General features: G+C 32.8%; 3 protein-coding genes across 3 annotated transcripts; 2 read left to right on the top strand and 1 right to left on the bottom strand.

Moving 5' to 3' along the window:
• The first annotated feature begins 3172 nt into the window (after nucleotides 1–3172).
• Nucleotides 3173–5155, top strand: LOC127243893 (peroxidase 5-like). Its single transcript, XM_051264117.1, has 2 exons — nucleotides 3173–3486; nucleotides 4182–5155. Exons 1-2 carry the CDS (start codon nucleotides 3238–3240, stop codon nucleotides 4956–4958), a joined length of 1026 nt encoding a protein of 341 aa, XP_051120074.1. The 5' UTR covers nucleotides 3173–3237; the 3' UTR covers nucleotides 4959–5155.
• A 9701-nt stretch (nucleotides 5156–14856) lies between these two features.
• On the bottom strand, nucleotides 14857–16847 carry LOC127243898 (peroxidase 5-like). The gene is made up of 2 exons (XM_051264124.1): nucleotides 16537–16847; nucleotides 14857–15841 (listed from the first exon to the last, which is right to left on the bottom strand). The coding sequence occupies exons 1-2, from the start codon at nucleotides 16783–16785 to the stop codon at nucleotides 15065–15067; spliced, it is 1026 nt and encodes a 341-aa protein (XP_051120081.1). The 5' UTR covers nucleotides 16786–16847; the 3' UTR covers nucleotides 14857–15064.
• Nucleotides 16848–20679: 3832 nt separating this feature from the next.
• LOC127243722 (uncharacterized) lies at nucleotides 20680–21296 on the top strand. Its single transcript, XM_051263877.1, has 2 exons — nucleotides 20680–20854; nucleotides 20939–21296. Exons 1-2 carry the CDS (start codon nucleotides 20782–20784, stop codon nucleotides 21055–21057), a joined length of 192 nt encoding a protein of 63 aa, XP_051119834.1. The 5' UTR covers nucleotides 20680–20781; the 3' UTR covers nucleotides 21058–21296.
• The last annotated feature ends 614 nt before the right edge of the window (nucleotides 21297–21910 follow it).

The following is a 21910-nucleotide window of genomic DNA, read 5'->3' as shown; positions in this document are numbered from 1 at the left end:
TCATCTTTTTGCATAATATAACATTATTAAACTCATCGATCCGGGATATACATTTACAACACTAGCCAATTACAAATTTACATCTATTTTTACTTTTGTTTACCAAAATATCATCACACATTATATATACACTGAAAAATACTATTAGTTGTCCCGAAAAGAATGAAATGTCTTCTACAGTATCAATTAAAAATAAATAGCTTGAAATTAGATAAATTAGAAATATCAAAGCAAAAAAATCAATAATTAAAATTTACATAATTCATATTCAATCTAAATTTCAATATAAAGATGACTAATTGCAGTTCATATCCAATTGATAGTTCAAATGAACCTAGAGGTGCCTCTAATCTCCTGATTATATATATATATATAATATTATTTTCTTCTAAATTGTGATTATGTAATTTTTTCTTTAAAAAAACAAAAGGAAAGAAAAATTGTAACAAAGTTTCCCACCAAAACTTCACCTAAAGCAAATCTGCACAATATCATCAAATTTTTAGTACTAAACAGTCAGTCTCTGCAACAGTTTTAGATGAATTGATTTTTTTTTTGTATATAATATGAGTAACTGTGTCAATAATATAAAAAAAAAATAATATTTTGTATTGAATAATTAATTTTTTTTATAAATGAATAATATATATTATATTAAATAATGATAGTATTTATAGAGAATTGCTCATTGAGAATGCTGTGTGAACCAACTGAATAAGACCGGATCCTCTATCCTATTAAATATTATATTCAGTTGCCCATGGGATCCTTTGTCCTATTAATACTCTCTATTATCCTATCTCCACACACATAATGTATATACAACATACGTATTTGTATATATATATTATGTGTGCGATGATAGAGGGATAGAGTTTATTTTTTGGATAAAGGATCCTATCACTACAAGAAAAAATTATTTTTTAACAAAATTTTTTTGTCTCTAAATCTATTTTTTTCGTTACTAATGACATTAGAGACGGAATTAGGAACCGAATTACGTTAGTTACGTGAACTTTAGGGACGTAATTCCGTTACATATATATGTATTATTTTTTTTTTAGTGTATGGGCAACTGAATATATTTGTCGTAAAAATCAAGTTTAAATATAATTAAGGGTTTGCAAACTTGTGCAGCTGTTTACAGCAACAAGAGAAAGCGATCATTTGCTAATACAAAAATAAATAAATAAATAAATGTATTAATTAATTAATTTCAAGAAATGCTTGAATCAATCAGCGTTGTTTAATTCATAAAGAAACTGATTAATTAACTAATAGTACTTGCATGGAATCTCCTCGTCTCTTAAATAATTAATTAATTCGAAAACCCTTAATTACCTTCCTTAATTTCTCCTATAACTAACTCTTGTGTGAAAATGTCAACACTACAAATGATAATCTCCCCTTAATTCCTTGTATATATAATGAGCAAAGTCAAACACACCCCACAACTTACATATAATTATCTTTTATTTTATTTTTTATAATATGAAACCACAATCACTATTCCTCGAGTGTGCTAATTATATTATATATAAGGGTTGTTGAACATCAAATACCCAACTCGTGACATATTGTAATTACTCCTATTTTCTTTAAAAGGGGATAGATCAGGTGAGCATCGATAAGACATAGTATATTATCATTAGGGATGCTAACGGGGCGAGTTCGGGACGAGTTTTGAAGGCCCCGGGACCCGCCCGTTAGAAAATATTATGACCCAAGACCTTCCCCGTCCCACTTCAACTCGCCCCCCAGGATCTGTCTCACCCCAAATCCTCCGGGTTTGGGATCAATCTGACAAATTCGTTTTTTTTTTTTATAAAAATAAAATAATTTTTTAAAAACTTGATTTAATATTAAAAAAAAAATATGCGTCAAAGTAGCAAAAAATTATAGTTCTAAAAATAAGAACAATCAAATATTGACGATAGTTTGTAGTGATGGCAGTCAACAGTAGTCGATTATAAAGAGAATTGTAGGAGAAACAAATGCGAACATAAATTTAATTTAGAATTAAAGTTCTATATTTTATATTAAATTTTTTTTAAATACAAAATAATATAATTTATATTGTATGAAAATATAAATAAATTATAATAATTATTAAAATATCTTGGTTCGGGTCCGGGTCCAGGGTGAGGCGGGTTTATAGTAAAACTCGTAACTCGCCCCGAACCCATCTGGATCTAAAATTGAAAATCCACAGCCCGACTCAAATCAAATTTTTTAGACCCGAACTCGGCTCATTAAAACCGGATCCGCTCCGCTAACTCGTCCCCATTGACATCCTTAATTATCATCTTATATTATTAACTACAAATGTCAATCACAAAGTCTTACACACCGACAGCCACCGATCGAGCAAGATTGCATATATCTCTCAATGACTAAGTAATTATATACATATCATTGGAAATTAAAAGAAAAATAAATAAATAAATTTTTATTGAAGAGTAGTGTGTGTACGTGTGTATATGGATTACAACTGACGAGTTTTAAAATAGAGGGAAGCGTGTAAGTGTAACACAAATATAAATTATATTAAACTTCTACTTACTACTACCACATCCACATCAATGCCAAAGTCAGACAAGAAACTTTCCATATACATATATAAACTATTTATATATCTAATGGTTACTTTTAATATAATTACAACTAAGATTGTATGTATGTATGCGGGGAGTGTTACGGTGCTGATTACCATGCCGATTTTTCAAATCAGTATATGTATGCCTTTATAATATACAATATGTGTTGTTTGTAATAAAAATATGTGCTATTTGTTGATAATTACAACCTGTGCTGAGAGTATGTCATGAACTAAAACCAACGAGACTATATCATCTGTTGTATTTATATTATATTAACGCATATTGTGTATTGTTTATGGTAATACCGTGTGTTGCCCATTGCCGCCGTATGTAGCTATAATATAATTACTACCAAGTCTTGAATTTCGTTGAGACAGCCGTTTGTTAGAAAGTGTCAATAATTTAAATTGTAGCCATTTGGATTGGACGCGTTATTACTTACATCATAGAATGAAATAACAACATATACTATAGTCAATTTTAATTAACTAATCTAATCTAATGGCAACTTGTAAAAGAGCAGCTGATCTTGCCTATAAATACTCCTCAGGCCCTCTCATTCCTTCATCGATCATCAAACTAATCAAATTAGAATTTTAGTAATTCTTGTGTCATAGGAGTAATTAAGATCATATAGATGATGATGAATGCAAAGATTTCTAGAGTAGTAATGGCAGCGCAGGCACTAATTGTGGTGCTGCTGTTGTCCGTAGTAAAGTGCAGCAGCGGCGGATCATCATCGTCGTCGTTGAGAGTCGGATTCTATGCAAGAACATGTCCGCAAGCAGAGACCATTGTGCGCCGGGCAGTCGCCAGAGCCGTGTCGAGGAATCCGGGACTTGCCGCCGGCCTCATCAGGATGCATTTCCACGACTGCTTCGTCAGGGTACGTACACCAAATTATATTGCACGCAGTTGTTACTGTTCTAAATTAATTATAAAATTCAGCGTAATATATTAACAGTAGAGTCGGACAAATACAATACATAAATTGACAGCACATTATTAGACTCATATCTATCATGATTTTAATATGCTATACAAAACATAATTCAGTATATGAATAAACAATATATACTACCATTGATTTTATATATAAAAAATATATATATAGTCGCACAACAAACTTATGTTAAGTTAAATAAAATCATATATCATCCAAGTGTTTTATACATATACAGTGGAAGCTACCGTTTTGAATTTAAAATTCACCGGTGCTTAACAGTATGAAATACGACTAATAAAAAAACACACAATATTGCATGTTATTATTTATATTAATAAAATATAAGTATAAACATATGAACGAATAGTATATCATAAAATCTCACACAATATATTAATTATATTATAATTAATATAAGATATACTCTTATATTATATTGTAAGTATGAACAAAACAACATATATTTTTATTATAAAGTTTGCTAATTTTAAAAAATCAGTTCGGTGCTCATGTTCAGCGTAACCTTTCTTATATAAATGTAATTGAATCGGCACGGTGCTGATTCGATCGCTAATCAATTAATTGAATGTAATAGAGTAAATGATTAATCCTATCCATCCTGGTTTTCCGATCAGGGCTGCGACGGGTCGGTGCTGCTGGACAGTCTCCCCGGCCGCCCCGCCGCCGAGAAAGACAACGTCGCCAACTTCCCGAGCCTCCGCGGCTTCGAGGTCATCGACGACGCCAAAGCGCTGGTCGAGGCCAGGTGTCCTCGGACGGTGTCCTGCGCCGACATTCTGGCATTCGCCGCCCGCGACAGCGCCGCCAGAGCCGGCAACATTTGGTATGAGGTGCCGTCGGGGCGTCGCGACGGGCGAGTGTCCCTGAGCTCGGAAGTGCTGCAGAGCATTCCCCCGCCGTTCTTCAACGCCACTCAGCTCAGAGACAATTTCCGGCGGAAAGGGCTGTCGGCCGACGACATGGTGGCGCTCTCCGGCTCGCACTCGATCGGCGTTTCCCACTGCTCCGCCTTCTCCAACAGGCTCGCCGGATTCAACGCCACCTTCGATCAGGACCCCTCCATGGATCCTCGATTCGCCGCGTTTCTCAGAACCAGGTGCCCGCCGGCGAGCTCTGGGAATTCCGGCGATCCGGCGGTGAGCAATGATTTTCAGACACCGACCCGGCTGGACAACAGGTACTACGAGAATCTGGTGAACCGCAGGGGGCTCTTAACCTCGGATCAGACGCTGTTCGACAGCCCGACGACGAGGAATCTGGTGATCCAAAATGCGAGATTGGGGTCGAATTGGGAGAAGAAATTCGGAGGTGCGATGGTGAAGATGGGGAAGATAGAGGTGCTTACAGGGAGACAAGGAGAGATCAGAACCAACTGCCGTTTTGTTAACTGATCTTTAGGAATTGAATTGATTTACTATATTCTGGATTTTAAATTAAATTCTTTTTGTCTATTGATCGTTAATGTCTCTTCGATCTTCGATTTCTCTTCAACTGTGAATTCTTTTGTCATCTTATTAATTAAATTGTTTTGGGATGTAAGAATTAGTGATTTACTCAAAACAATGATGTTCTGTTGGCCATTTGCAAATCAAGACTTTATTCTTTACTTTGATATTTTAGAGATTTTTCTTATTATCAACCAGCAGAGTGGGCAAAAAAATTAAATCGAATAGCCGAACGGTTGAACCAAACTATATTTTCGGTTAACCGAGCTCTTGTTAATTGAATGATAGGTGAACCAGAGAGGAATATGACAAGACTAAATATTATTTCTGATTCATAACTTTACTTACATTAGCACACTTTTATTTTAGGTATAATGCCAGATAATAAATTAATTGCATCTCTTAGAAACCAAAAATTTAAAAAATATAATAAAAATCATAAATTAAACAAAGCACATTAACCAACATACTCCCCTTAACGTGCTCCACAATTCCTTGGCGCTCTCTGAATTGATGAAATATCTCTTTCGGAAGTGCTTTGGTGAAGATGTTTGCAACTTGCTTGTTACTCCAACAATAGCTTTGCTCCATCCCGCTTCCTTCAATAACATTACGAATAAAATAATGCTTGATCGCGATGTGGCGAGTGCGACTGTGATAAATTGGATTTTTTCTCATAGCAATTTTCGATTTATTGTCATAGAAAAATATAGTCGCCTCCTTTTGGATCGCACTGACATCCTCCAAAATCCTTCGAAGCCAAACGATTTGGGATGTTACAATAGCAACTGAAACGTACTCTGCTTCAGCTGATGATTGCGCCATAAATTTTCGCTTCTTTGATGACCATGAAATCACGCCTGAACCGAGAGAAAATGTATAGTCAGAGGTGCTCTTCATATCATCCACACAACCTCCCCAATTGCTATCGCAATAACCATACAATTTCACAATTGAATTTTTCTCAAACTTGATTCCAAAATTTGTAGTACATCTATGTTTGTTTGGAAGTTTGGATTTTGAGTTGGGATTTGAATAGTAAAAATTTTGAATTTGAATAGTTATATGATATGATATAAATAGCACTACAAAAAAATAATATATTTGTAACGGAATTCCGTCCCTAAAGTTCACGTAGCTAACGTAATTCCATTACTAATTCCGTCTCTAATGTCATTAGTAACGGAAAAAGTAGATTTAGAGACAAAAAAATTTTGTTACAAAAATGATTTTTTCTTGTAGTGTAGGTGTTGATGTGATGTTTTGAATGTAGTGTAATATAAAAAATAGGTGTTGGATTTAATGTTTTGTGGGGGGGGGGGGGGGGGGGGGGGGGGGGGGGGGGGGGGGGGGGAGGGGTGGGGGGGGGGGAAATGAGATGAATAGTGGAAATCTAATCAAATCCCCCGAACAAACACTAATGGACCTCAAAATCCGTTTGTTGTCCCTAAGTGATTTTGGCATGGATCGTGCATATCGAATACTCCCTCGATCCGTCCTGGATATAGTGTCTCATTTACCGTAGACACGGAAATTTACGAAGGGTATAAATAGTAAATAATTAAGAATATATCAATGAAAATAATTATCTTTTAATAAAAAATAATTTAAATTGAGATTAAGATAATTGATTAGTATAATTAAAATTTAAAAAATAATAATAAATTAGAAAATTTAAAATAACATTAAAGTGTATAATATTTTTCCAAGAAAGAAAAATGACAAAATAAGTGAAATAGACAAAAATAAAAAAATAAACACGGTAAGTGACAATTGGTACAGAGGGAGTACTATTTTATTCAAATTTTTATCACTCCCAACTCCAAACCAAAATCCAAATTCAAGCTTACATCAATGTGAAGCTTAATTGAAGTCTTGCTTTTGAATAGGTTTAAATCTTTTATATACATATGGATATTGTCATTCAGTACAACTCTTTCAATAGAAATGGTAAAGATTCCAATGGAGAAAAGCTTCAACTAAAGCTTAGTTTATATTTGTTTGTTAAGAATCATGAACTGAAAAAATAAATAATAAAAAATAAGTAAAATTATTCACAACACTATGTTAGTTTTGAAATTCAATATAAATTCTCTTTTATTTTAAAAATTGCATGACTTCTTACATTTTAAAAAATATTGTACGAAACTTTTTATTTTTTATTTTTTTTTGTGTAGTAATATATGATTTTATACACAATTTAATATCAAATACTCCCTCCGTCCTAATACAATAGTCTTGTTTACCATTTGTCCGTCCTAAAACAAATAGTCTTATTTCCATAAATAATCATATCACCCTAAAACTACTTCTACTTTTTCATTATTATTACACCATTGCCACTACTTTTTACACTAATATACTCATAATGGCAAAAAAGTCATGTATCCTTATTTTTTATTACATAACAATATAATATCAATATTCCTTAAATCTCGTGCCCAATACAATAAGACTATACTTTTGGGACTAAGGGAGTATAATTTTATATAGATATTTTTAATATAAAAATATTAATTTAATTTTTTAATGATCTCTATCAAGTGTTTGCAAACAGAACTCAAGTAAAACTCAAGTATCATAAGGAAGTATACGATTAAATGAGAATAAATTTGTGATTATGAGACGATGAGTTTAAACTTTCATCGTTTTACAAATATTTTGTGGCAAGAAGAGATATAATATATTATATATATTTTTTAAAATTTTAAGTCTTTTAAAAGAACATATTCAATAAATAGTATGGAACCCAAACAATCCTTAGAAAAACATGTAAATCTTATGAAGTAAAGAGTAAATGAGAGTATTTGGAAGATTCCAACAATGCTGGATAGAAGTTTAGAAATTTTAAAAATCATAGGGTGCGTTTGTTTGTGGGTTTTAGTTTTTAGTTTTGAATTTTTAATAGTAAAAAGTTGAATTGAATAGTTGTTTGATGTGATAAATAGAGATTAATGTGATCTTTTGAATGTAAAATAAATTTACAGTATAATATAAAAAAAATAATAATAATTGTTTAATGTGATATTTTTTGAAGAAAAAAAAGTCACAAATGAACACAACTTATAATATTTAAAACGGACATTGATACTATGCTGAATGCAGGACCGGCCCTGGGCCGGACGAGAGGGGTGCCCACCCAGGCCCAATCTAAATAAGAGCCCATAATATATTTATGTTATATATAAAATATATATACGTATTATTTGATTTTTATATATTAATAGAGGAATATGGCTTGATGGTTACATGTTCCATGTATTAACATTAAACAAAGTTAATATTAATTAATGCTATTATTAATTTTTGCATATAAAAATATTAGAAATTCTATTTTGGATGATGAGAAAATGATTTTTCGTCTATATTTTTTTGTATGATGTGAGTTTCATATAACATTTGTTAAAGTATAAAAGGGACGCCACAAAATTTTTAAAGTACATAAAAATTTTATGCTAAGTGGAAATGAGATGAATAGTGGAAATCTAATCAAATCCCCCGAACAAACACTAATGGACCTCAAAATCCGTTTGTTGTCCCTAAGTGATTTTGGCATGGATCGTGCATATCGAATACTCCCTCGATCCGTCCTGGATATAGTGTCTCATTTACCGTAGACACGGAAATTTACGAAGGGTATAAATAGTAAATAATTAAGAATATATCAATGAAAATAATTATCTTTTAATAAAAAATAATTTAAATTGAGATTAAGATAATTGATTAGTATAATTAAAATTTAAAAAATAATAATAAATTAGAAAATTTAAAATAACATTAAAGTGTATAATATTTTTCCAAGAAAGAAAAATGACAAAATAAGTGAAATAGACAAAAATAAAAAAATAAACACGGTAAGTGACAATTGGTACAGAGGGAGTACTATTTTATTCAAATTTTTATCACTCCCAACTCCAAACCAAAATCCAAATTCAAGCTTACATCAATGTGAAGCCTAATTGAAGTCTTGCTTTTGAATAGGTTTAAATCTTTTATATACATATGGATATTGTCATTCAGTACAACTCTTTCAATAGAAATGGTAAAGATTCCAATGGAGAAAAGCTTCAACTAAAGCTTAGTTTATATTTGTTTGTTAAGAATCATGAACTGAAAAAATAAATAATAAAAAATAAGTAAAATTATTCACAACACTATGTTAGTTTTGAAATTCAATATAAATTCTCTTTTATTTTAAAAATTGCATGATTTCTTACATTTTAAAAAATATTGTACGAAACTTTTTATTTTTTATTTTTTTTTTGTGTAGTAATATATGATTTTATACACAATTTAATATCAAGTACTCCCTCCGTCCTAATACAATAGTCTTGTTTACCATTTGTCCGTCCTAAAACAATAGTCTTATTTCCATAAATAATCATATCACCCTAAAACTACTTCTACTTTTTCATTATTATTACACCATTGCCACTACTTTTTACACTAATATACTCGTAATGGCAAAAAAGTCATGTATCCTTATTTTTTATTACATAACAATATAATATCAATATTCCTTAAATCTCGTGCCCAATACAATAAGACTATACTTTTGGGACTGAGGAAGTATAATTTTATATAGATATTTTTAATATAAAAATATTAATTTAATGTTTTAATGATCTCTATCAAGTGTTTGCAAACAGAACTCAAGTAAAACTCAAGTATCATAAGGAAGTATACGATTAAATGAGAATAAATTTGTGATTATGAGACGATGAGTTTAAACTTTCATCGTTTTACAAATATTTTGTGGCAAGAAGAGATATAATATATTATATATATTTTTTAAAATTTTAAGTCTTTTAAAAGAACATATTCAATAAATAGTATGGAACCCAAACAATCCTTAGAAAAACATGTAAATCTTATGAAGTAAAGAGTAAATGAGAGTATTTGGAAGATTCCAACAATGCTGGATAGAAGTTTAGAAATTTTAAAAATCATAGGGTGCGTTTGTTTGTGGGTTTTAGTTTTTAGTTTTGAATTTTTAATAGTAAAAAGTTGAATTGAATAGTTGTTTGATGTGATAAATAGAGATTAATGTGATCTTTTGAATGTAAAATAAATTTACAGTATAATATAAAAAAAATAATAATAATTGTTTAATGTGATATTTTTTGAAGAAAAAAAAGTCACAAATGAACACAACTTATAATATTTAAAACGGACATTGATACTATGCTGAATGCAGGACCGGCCCTGGGCCGGACGAGAGGGGTGCCCACCCAGGCCCAATCTAAATAAGAGCCCATAATATATTTATGTTATATATAAAATATATATACGTATTATTTGATTTTTATATATTAATAGAGGAATATGGCTTGATGGTTACATGTTCCATGTATTAACATTAAACAAAGTTAATATTAATTAATGCTATTATTAATTTTTGCATATAAAAATATTAGAAATTCTATTTTGGATGATGAGAAAATGATTTTTCGTCTATATTTTTTTGTATGATGTGAGTTTCATATAACATTTGTTAAAGTATAAAAGGGACGCCACAAAATTTTTAAAGTACATAAAAATTTTATGCTAAGTTTCAAAACTACATGAAAATTATGAACAATTTTGCATTATTATTATTGATACTTTTGCATAAAAATACTAAAAAATGTTTTTTTTATTATTTATATTTTATTATAAGTAAAAAAATATTATATATATATATATTTAAGGGTCCTTAGTTTTTATTTCGCCCGAGTCCTTCGAAAGTCAGAACCGGCCCTGTCTGAATGTATGAAAATCAGTTATGATGTGGTTAATTTTCACCTTTAAACTCATTTATCTTTACGTAATTATAATTACTAGATATAAAACTAATGACTGAGATCAATGTTCAGTAATGTGAAATTTATAGTTTGAAGTTTATATATATATATATATATATGTGAATTGTGTTTATAATATAAAGAAATATTTTTTAGTATTAAATTATTAAATTTTATAGGAATAAGAATATAATTATTATATATTTTGTTAAAAAAAAAAATTGTGTGAACAAATCTTTTGTTGAAAGTAGATTGAATTTGTTTTTGTGTTTTGGTTGATGTTGTTTGCAGATTGTCCGATCAACGGACGAACATGGATGAACAGACGTTGTCCAATTTGTTTTGAGTCCAATCAAACAAAGAAATGACCCAAATTGACCAATCCAATGAAGACCCAAACAAATTGATCTAGAAAACTCGTTGGTCCCCCAAATCCATGTGTGGAAATATAAATGTTGGTTGTAACAAATTTTGTGGATGTTGGGATAGATAGTAGAAGAATAGATTCCATTCTCGTTGAGTTTGTTGGGAGAGATAGTAGAAGAATATATTTCATTCTTGTTGAGTTTGTTAGGATATTTGGATATAGAGCTTCTATATAGGATATAGAATGGAGAAAAATAGATTTGAGGTGATATAGACAGGATTGAGGGAGAAAATAAAAACATTGAGGGTGAGAGGTGTGTGGGATAGGTTGAGTACAAGAAATCGTCAAGAAATGGGTAGATAGATTTCTTGAGTGTGTAGCTCGATTTTATTCACACATCTTGTGTTTCAATGTTTTCAATAGTGAGTTTCGTCTGTGTTGGAACCCCCCAGATTTAGGCTAGTGCAGCTGAACTGGGTAATCATTTTGTTGTGTTTCTAATTTTCTTCATCACCAGAATGTTCATTCGCAGTTCGATCATCCAACGAACAACCAATCTGTGTTGAGGGATTTTTCTGTGTTGATTTTTTAAGTTTGTTGTTGTTGTGCGTGTTCTTGATGGTGAGATATTGCTGCTGTGTAGGTTAATCATTTTTCGGGGCCAACAATTGGTATCAGAGCCTCATCTTCAACATATTACCGAAGAGTGATCCAAAGGTATGTCAAAGAAAAGAGCCTAACAGTCCATCCGAAAATCCTCCTGGAACCTTGATTCGAAGAAGATGCAGACTGGAAGTTCGAGTAGCAACCGAACAGCTGACAGCCGACCTGCAAAGAATGCCAAAAAATATGAAACTCCAACGAAGACATCAGAACAGAAAGGTGATGCTATGAAAAAAGGTGATGATGAATTCAAAAAGATGAGTTTTCAAGAATTAATCGAAACCTATGAGATGGTACTTGCTAAACAGAAAGTGTCTCAAAATGAGAAACTCAGAGCATGCGTTGGTCTTTTGGAAATAAAAAACAAAACACTACTAGAAGTAATGAAAAGCTTACCACAATGAATGATAAATTTGCAGTGGGACATGAAAAGTTGTTTCAAATCTCAAGTGAACAGCTGAAGAGAATCAAAAAGTTGGAGATGGAGAACAAGGAGCTTTTGAGTGAGAATAAACGATTAATGAAAGACAAAGAGAAACTTGATGAAGTATTGAATGTTGGGAAGCCATATGGTGATCATAGTGGGATTGGCTACACGCATGGGGCTGGAACTTCTCAAATAACGTTTGTCAATGGTGGATTGCTTTCTGAATCAACTGGTAGCAATGAAGGTGTTAAACTATCTGCTATTTCGAAATCCTCTGGAAATCAAAGGAGTGTCTGGTGGTCAGGCGGACAACTATCAAACTGCAGGTACTGCAAACAATATGGACACCAGGAGTTGGACTGTGATCGAATCAGACAAGATTTATGGCTGGGCAGAAAAGTAATTTGGCCATCAAAACAATTCAAAAACAGAATTATAGCGAGACTAGTATGAAGACCTAAGGTGAATCAAGAAACATGTCCAATTGCTCTCTCTACCTAGAACATTGGAATGAAGTCCGTTAATGTGAACTGCCAAAATGAATTGTTTGAGGTAAGAAGTCAAAATTCAAGTGATGACGAATCTAAACTGAAGCAGGGCACAGAGGGATTGGATTTGATTGATGTAAATAAAGAGGGATCAGATTGCGTTTGGACATCTCATGAACAACCCCACAGGAGCATCAACCTTGAACCACCAATAAAAATTCTCACCAAAACATACAAGAAGCATTCACCAGAGCATATCCTTGGAGACGCTCACTGTTGCACATCCGAAATCAATCTGAACAATGTTGTTGAAAGTTCAGAAAATAGAATGTGCAGTCTTGATCATGTGCATTCAGCAAAGCAACTGGAAGACATTCAAATCAAAGCCTTGAATTCGAATCGATGTGAAAAGCTACGACAGAATCTTGATATGTGCTTCTTATAGTAATTGGTGTTGTCTTGGAAAAGTGGTCGAGCGCGAAAGTGTATCTGTGCAGCAAAAGTGGTCATCATCCTAATCAAATGAGTATGTTTGGTATTAAAAGTTTTGGCGCATGCTTATAGGAGATGTTCTAGGTGTTGGCGAAATCAATGAGGTGGATGAGGTGCCTCGGATGAATTAAGAGGAGTTCGCTAGTTCGATGGATTGACATTCCTTTTTGAATTGTTGTTTCCAAAGGAGAAGAAGAAGTAACATTCATACCTTTTGGTTGCTATGAGTATTTGAGGACAGCTATGTCCGGAGATTGTCCGGATCAACAAAAAACAATCTGGTAAAGGAAATAGGAAATCATTTACTTCCTTCCAGCTCTAGTTGAAATCAAATGCATATTAAATCCATTTTGGCTTGATTGCCTCTATGGTGAGGAGTAAAATGAAGGAGTAAAGCTGCGATTGAAGGGGTAAATCATTTATCTTAATCTTGATATGATTTGATATTGGATTGATGGATTAGATGAGTTGTTTGCTTGTGCGCATTAGTTATTGTTGCTGATTGTGATGGATAACTAAGCTGATGTGCATGGATTAAGGGGGAGTCTCTTACATTCTGGAACACCGTCAGCTCCTATTTCGTCGTTGAAGGTTTTTTGTTTGATGTCTCCCAAAGGGGGAGTGAATTTCATGTCCTTAGCTTGATGCATTTATTCTTGGTTGAGGGGGGGAGTTTATAATGGTCTGAATGTGTGCTTTGTTGTGAGTAATGCTGAGAAGATTGTCCCTACTATGGTTGGTAAACATCAACCAAAAAGAGGGAGATACGAACAGTGATAAATAGATGCTGCCCAATTTGTCTCGAGTCCAATCAAACAAGGAAATGAGCCAAATTGATCAATCCAATGAAGACCCAAACGAATTGATCTAGAAAACTCGTTGGTCCCCCAAATCCATGTGTGGGAATAATAAATGTTGGTTGTAACAAATTTTGTGAATGTTGGGAGAGATAGTGGAAGAATAGATTCCATTCTTGTTGAGTTTGTTAGGATATTAGGATACAGAGCTTCTATATAGGATATAGAGTGGAGAAAAATAGATTTGAGGTGATATAGACAGGATTGTGGGAGAAAATAAAAATATTGAGGGCGAGAGGTGTGTGGTATAGGTTGAGTACGAGAAATCGTCAAGAAATGGGTAGATAATAGATTTCTTGAATGTGTAGTTCGATTGTATTCACACATCTCGTGTTTCACTGTTTTCAATAGTGAGTTTTGTCTGGGTTGGAACTCCCCCCAGACGTAGGCTGGTGCAGCCGAACTGGGTTATCATTTCGTTGTGTTTCTAATTTTCTTCGTCACCAGAATGTTCGTTCGCAGTTTGATCATCCAACGAACAACCAATCTGTGTTGAAGGATTTTTCTGTGTTGATTTTTTATGTTTGTTGTTGTTGTTGTTGTGCGTGTTCTTAATGGTGAGATATTGTTGCTGTGTGGGTTAATCGTTTTTCGGGGCCATCTTTAATTTTCGAATAGCCTACCGGACATCGTTGTTTTGAATAAATCCCTAAAGCTTTGTTTACTTGTAATATTTTACCCATGATTTTACTATTTCAATTTTTTTTTTCTCCAAAAACATCAAATCAAACATCTAATTTTTATATATTTTATTACACTAGAATTTAATACTACATTCAAAACATCTCATCATTACATATTTATATCACATTAAACATCCCAAGTAAATACATCCCAAAACAATTTAATTAATAAGATGACAAAAGAATTCACAGTTGAAGAGAAATCGAAGATCGAAGAGACATTAACGATCAATAGACAAAAAGAATTTAATTTAAAATCCAGAATATAGTAAATCAATTCAATTCCTAAAGATCAGTTAACAAAACGGCAGTTGGTTCTGATCTCTCCTTGTCTCCCTGTAAGCACCTCTATCTTCCCCATCTTCACCATCGCACCTCCGAATTTCTTCTCCCAATTCGACCCCAATCTCGCATTTTGGATCACCAGATTCCTCGTCGTCGGGCTGTCGAACAGCGTCTGATCCGAGGTTAAGAGCCCCCTGCGGTTCACCAGATTCTCGTAGTACCTGTTGTCCAGCCGGGTCGGTGTCTGAAAATCATTGCTCACCGCCGGATCGCCGGAATTCCCAGAGCTCGCCGGCGGGCACCTGGTTCTGAGAAACGCGGCGAATCGAGGATCCATGGAGGGGTCCTGATCGAAGGTGGCGTTGAATCCGGCGAGCCTGTTGGAGAAGGCGGAGCAGTGGGAAACGCCGATCGAGTGCGAGCCGGAGAGCGCCACCATGTCGTCGGCCGACAGCCCTTTCCGCCGGAAATTGTCTCTGAGCTGAGTGGCGTTGAAGAACGGCGGGGGAATGCTCTGCAGCACTTCCGAGCTCAGGGACACTCGCCCGTCGCGACGCCCCGACGGCACCTCATACCAAATGTTGCCGGCTCTGGCGGCGCTGTCGCGGGCGGCGAATGCCAGAATGTCGGCGCAGGACACCGTCCGAGGACACCTGGCCTCGACCAGCGCTTTGGTGTCGTCGATGACCTCGAAGCCGCGGAGGCTCGGGAAGTTGGCGGCGTTGTCTTTCTCGGCGGCGGGGCGGCCGGGGAGACTGTCCAGCAGCACCGACCCGTCGCAGCCCTGATCGGAAAACCAGGATGGATAGGATTAATCATTTACTCTATTACATTCAATTAATTGATTAGCGATCGAATCAGCACCGTGCCGATTCAATTAAATTTATATAAGAAAGGTTACGCTGAACATGAGCACCGAACTGATTTTTTAAAATTAGCAAACTTTATAATAAAAATATATGTTGTTTTGTTCATACTTACAATATAATATAAGAGTATATCTTATATTAATTATAATATAATTAATATATTGTGTGAGATTTTATCATATACTATTCGTTCATATGTTTATACTTATATTTTATTAATATAAATAATAACATGCAATATTGTGTTTTTTTTTATTAGTCGTATTTCATACTGTTAAGCACCGGTGAATTTTAAATTCAAAACGGTAGCTTCCACTGTATATGTATAAAACACTTGGATGATATATGATTTTATTTAACTTAACATAAGTTTGTTGTACGACTATATATATATTTTTTATATATAAAATCAATGGTAGTATATATTGTTTATTCATATACTGAATTATGTTTTGTATAGCATATTAAAATCATGATAGATATGAGTCTAATAATGTGCTGTCAATTTATGTATTGTATTTGTCCGACTGTACTGTTAATATATTCCGCTGAATTTTATAATTAATTTAGAACAGTAACAACTGCGTGCAATATAATTTGGTGTACGTACCCTGACGAAGCAGTCGTGGAAATGCATCCTGATGAGGCCGGCGGCGAGTCCCGGATTCCTCGACACGGCTCTGGTGACTGCCCGGCGCACAATGGTCTCTGCTTGCGGACATGTTCTTGCGTAGAATCCGACTCTCAACGACGACGATGATGATCCGCCGCTGCTGCACTTTACTACGGACAACAGCAGCACCACAACTAGTGCCTGCGCTGCCATTACTACTCTAGAAATCTTTGCATTCATCATCATAATCTATATCTATATAATTATAACACAAGAATTACTATAATTTTAATTTGATTAGTATGATGATCGATGATGGAATGATAATTAAGTAGTGAGGGCCTGAGGGGTATTTATAATCAGCTGTTCTTTTACATGTTGGCATTAGATTAGTTAATCAAATTGACTATAGTATATGTTGTAATTAATTTGATGATGTAAGTAATAACGCGTCCAATCCAAATGGCTACAATTTAAATTATTGACACTTTCTTATAAATGGCGGCTGTCTGAACGAAGAAATTCAAGACTTGGTAGTAAAGTAATTATACAGACAACCAATCCCAGTTGTAATTATATTAAAAGTAACCATTAGATATATAAATAGTTTCATGAGATTTGTTAATCATATATAAATAACCATTTCCTTTCCATTGCAAATTGCAATCGTATGCATATGTATATATATAAATATATATATATATGGAATTAATTTTGAAAGTTTCTTGTCTGACTTTGCCATTGATGTGGATGTGGTAAGTAAGGTAGGTTTAATATAATTTAGGGTAAACTGTTTGCTTTTTTAAGTCCCGTAACTTAATTCTTTTATCACTTTAGTTCTATAAGTGGGGCCTGTCGCAAACTAGTCTCATAAGTAGAAACTTTTCGTTGTTCTAGTCCTCTAGTGCCGGAGATGCCCGCGTGGCTCACCGGAAGCCACGTGTCCGCCCGGTGTTCCGCCAGGTCAGCGACACCCGGCGGACACGTGGATTTTTTTTTCTTTTTTCATTTTTTAAATTTTTTTTTAATTGGACCAAATAAAAAAAATTAAAAATACAAATAAAAATAAAAATAAATTAAAAATATATTTTAAAAATATTTTAAAAAATAAAAAATTAAAAATAAAATCCACGTGTGCGACACCTGGCGGATACGTGGCCTTCGGCTAGCCACATGGGCGTCTCCGCGGCCGGATGACTAAAACAGCGAAAATTTTTCACTAATAAGACTAGTTTGCGACGGGCTCTACTTACGGACTAAAATGATAAACATGTCCAGTTACGGGACTAAAAAATATAGTTTAGCCAATAATTTATTAATTTATATGCATGTGCTACACTTACACGCTTCCCTCCCATTTAAAACTCATCACTTGTTATCCATACACTCTTCATTCAAACCCTTTTTTTTTTTTTTTTTTTTTTTCTTCCTTTCCAATGATATGTATATGTGCAATATAATTAATTAATGATCAAGACATATATACGATCTTGCTCTGAGGCTGTCGGTGTGTAAAACTTTGTGATGACTTTTGTAATAAGATAATACTAGTGTTTTGTCTTACATGCTTACCCTGATCATCTCTCCCTTTTTTAAAAAAAAATAAAAAAATCACGAGTTGGGTATCTGATCTTCAACAACCCTTGTAAGTATGTGTATGTTGTACAAGTTGTGTTCGACTTTGCTCATTATACAAAGAATTAAGGGGAGATTTAATTTGTAGTGTTGACATTTTCACACAAGAGTTAGTTATAGGAGAAATTAAGGAATATAATTATGGGTTTTCGAATTAATTATTTAAGAGACATGGAGATTCCATGCAAGTTAATTAGTTTTTAACATAATATATATATGGCAAACTGTTTTATTTAGTCCGTTATCTGGACCCCTTATCATTTTAGTACCTTAAATAGAGCATGTCACAAACTAGTCTCACTACAAAAAAAATAATATATTTGTAATGGAATTTCGTCCCTAAAGTTCACGTAACTAACGTAATTCCATTCATAATTCCATCTCTAATGTCATTAGTAACGGAAAAAATAAATTTAGTGACAAAAAAATTTTGTTACAAAAATGATTTTTTCTTTGTAGTGTCCCATAAGTAGAATATTTTCGTTGTTTTAGTCCTCCGGCGCCGGAGACGCACGCATGGCTCGCGGGAATCCACGTGTTCGGCAGGTCAGCGACACCTAGCGGACATGTGGATTTTATTTTATTTTTCTTTTTTTTTTTAATTTAAAAAAAAAATTATTTTTAATTTATTTTTAATTTTATTTGTCTACTCTATTTTTTTTATTGGTCCAATTGAAAAACAATTAAAAAAAATTAAAAAATAAAACAAAATCCACGTGTCTGCCAGGTGGTGCCGACCTAGCGGGTCATCTGGCGGACACATGGATTCCGGCGAGCCACGCGGACATCTTCAGCGCCGAATGACTAAAACAACGAAAATTTTCCATTTATGTGACTAGTTTGCGATAAACTATACTTATGGGACTAAAAAAATAGTTTATCCATATATATATATCGCTGATTGATTCAAGCATTTCTTGAAATTAATTAACTAATTAATTACCGTTGTTAATATACATTCGGTAGCTTGTACAAATATGATCATGATAAAATAAATGTTGAGTATGTCAAATTAATTGATACATTTTATTTCATTGCTGTAAACAGTTGCTCAATATATTACATATGTGTTGGATAGCAATTTATTGAAGATATATTTTGACTATCAATGTGGTATATATATATATATATATATATTGTGATTAGTCATCTTTATCTTTATCTAGCTTAATATTAAATATAAATTAAGATCTTATTATATATTCCCCGTCCCAAAAGAAATGTCTTATTAAGAGTTGACACGAGAATCAAAGAATAATAGTATTTAATTGAAAGTGGGTATAAAATAGAATGTAAATAACTAAAATGTCCTTGCTTTTTGAAGGATTTTAAAGAATACGTTAGAGTAATAACTAGGGGTGGTATGGAATAATTTTATTATAAAGTGGAGACCACGACTACTAAATAAGGAAACAAGATAATTGTTTTGAGACGGACGAAAATGGAAAAACAAGACAAATCTTTTGGGACGGAGGGAGTATTGATCTTATTATTCTTCTTTCATCATAGAAAGTGCCAGAACCAGCTTTCGGATTCCGGGACTGGAGTCATCAAGTTGATTTCATTTTTTTTGTCGCTAATATATTTTAAATTATAAATTGTCAGTTCGAACTACTATTTTTTCGTTAGATAGAATTGGAAATTCAATTTTTTTTAGTAAAAAATATGTCTATCAGTTCACTACCGCCTATTCAAACGTTGCATTATCCGATTCCTCTTGACGGAGGAGGCAGCGAGATGAAGAAGAAATAAAACAACAAAACAGAAAAATAGAGAAGAAAATAGTGCATATGGTGACTGCAATAATATTTAGGAAAAAAATCGGTTTTATTTATTTAGGCATTTTTCAAAGTCTTTTACACTATGAATTAATTTTTTAAAAAATATATATATCAAGTTAAATTTTATTTACAAAATATCACATTATACAATTTTTTATCATTTTTTTTAATATTCCAAAGCATTTATATAAACAAAATTTATTTTTATATAATATATTTATGATAAAATTATTAGTACATATTATAAATAAGAAGGATAAATTAATGTACAAAATAGATAATAGATAGGGGTCAAACCAGCCACATAACCATATATAATATAAAAATTATATTAAAAAAAAAAAAAATTGATCTTTTAAAATTTGGGGGGTCAAATTTTAATACAGAACAAATTAAAGTTTTTCATTTTAATCCACACTATATAAAACCCGATTGCAATTCAATCCATCATCTTAAAATTGCATGGGTAGATAGTTGTGGACTAAATTGTAAATTTTCAATTTATTTTGTACTCGTTTTTTAAATCTATTCTTTTTTTTTTTTTTACCAAAAAAGTAAATTTTTTATTTTTACATTTTTTTTTAAGTTATATCCGATCAAATAAGCATATAATTAGACAACGAATAGAGCATTATGAAAAATAAATAAATAAATAAATAAATAAATAAATAAAATAAGCTTGAACACATGTCAATCGCAATTGGAGAGGACAGTGGGACACGGAAAAAAAAGGTACCGAGTATCTCATCCGGTTTAGTGTAAAAAAAACACAAGGAGCTGCAAGCTGCGACGCGTGGGGAAAGAAGTGTTTAGCATCAGTTTGTAGATGAAGAGTATGTGGAGAGACAAGAGCCCCGGACTTAAGATTCTCTGGCTATGGACTTTCGGCACTGCTGCTGGTAATTCCCCCTTCTTTCTTCCAAAATCAACTTCTCCAATCTGATCTGATCATTGGAAATTATGCTTTTCAAAATCGAGTGCAGTTCTGGTGGCCAGTGTTGTGACGACGAGGATGAGAGACATGGAGCAGCTCGTTAATAAACCCCAAGATCAAACCCCTCACGCCGCCGCCGCCGAACTCACCGCCGAACATAATGAATAAGCCAGCTTTAAATCCATCGCCTCTACATTGGACGCCCGCAAGCTGTTCGATGAAATGCCGGAACCAACTATTGCCTTGGTAATGCCTTTTTCTTTGTTAATTGCGATGCTTCACTTCTGAATTCTGCCTTTTTTTTTATTTTGAATCAAATTCACTCTTTTTTTCCCCCTTCTCTCTCTGATTAATGTATCGAGATTTTTTTAGAATTTTGATATATTGCTTAAACGAGGTTGCTATTATCTATAAATATCAAAATATTTTTAATTTTTACGAAGATATTCATATTATTTGTATTTCAAAAGCAAAAATATCAAAATTATTTTATACATTCTTACTAATCAATAAAATAAAATACTATTATTTTTTAATTTATTAAAAACAAATACTATACTTTCCATTGAGAAAAATAGAGTATATAATTTTAAAATTTTGTAAAATATAAAATGGGTTGAGTCTGTCCGCCACACTTGGATTGTGATTTTTTAAGTTAGTTAAAATGCGGATCTAAACGGGCAACCCACATGGTTGAGAGTGAGTTAGCCCCAATGGGGCGGGTTAACCCGCGGACCAAATAAATATAATAATTAGCATTCACCCGTCTCAACTAAATGTGTGTTTTTAACTTTTTTTACTTGTTACATTAAAAACTTATAATATAAGTAATCAAGTATTAATATCAGAGTTATTTTAATTTTATTAAATTACAAATATACCATTATAAATACAATTAATTTATAAATAACATATAAAGAGTAAAAAAAATCAAAATAATCTTGTACACTTTATTTAATAAATAACATATTATTATTTTTAATTTATTGAAAAGAGATATTTTTAGTAAGACGAATAAAAT

Source organism: Andrographis paniculata, unplaced genomic scaffold (genome assembly GCF_009805555.1).
Source record: "Andrographis paniculata isolate CXL003 unplaced genomic scaffold, ASM980555v1 Contig98END, whole genome shotgun sequence".
Classification (NCBI taxonomy): domain Eukaryota; kingdom Viridiplantae; phylum Streptophyta; class Magnoliopsida; order Lamiales; family Acanthaceae; genus Andrographis; species Andrographis paniculata.
This window is presented reverse-complemented; position numbering and strand designations above follow the sequence as displayed.

Bases quoted from the DNA above. Each gene is read 5' to 3' on its own strand.
- LOC127243893 (XM_051264117.1), top strand. From the start codon at position 3,238: ATGATGATGAATGCAAAGATTTCTAGAGTAGTAATGGCAGCGCAGGCA. The intron at 3,487-4,181 runs GTACGTACACCA...TTTTCCGATCAG, and splicing joins TCCACGACTGCTTCGTCAGG to GGCTGCGACGGGTCGGTGCT.
- LOC127243898 (XM_051264124.1), bottom strand. From the start codon at position 16,785: ATGATGATGAATGCAAAGATTTCTAGAGTAGTAATGGCAGCGCAGGCA. The intron at 15,842-16,536 runs GTACGTACACCA...TTTTCCGATCAG, and splicing joins TCCACGACTGCTTCGTCAGG to GGCTGCGACGGGTCGGTGCT.
- LOC127243722 (XM_051263877.1), top strand. From the start codon at position 20,782: ATGAAGAGTATGTGGAGAGACAAGAGCCCCGGACTTAAGATTCTCTGG. The intron at 20,855-20,938 runs GTAATTCCCCCT...AATCGAGTGCAG, and splicing joins GACTTTCGGCACTGCTGCTG to TTCTGGTGGCCAGTGTTGTG.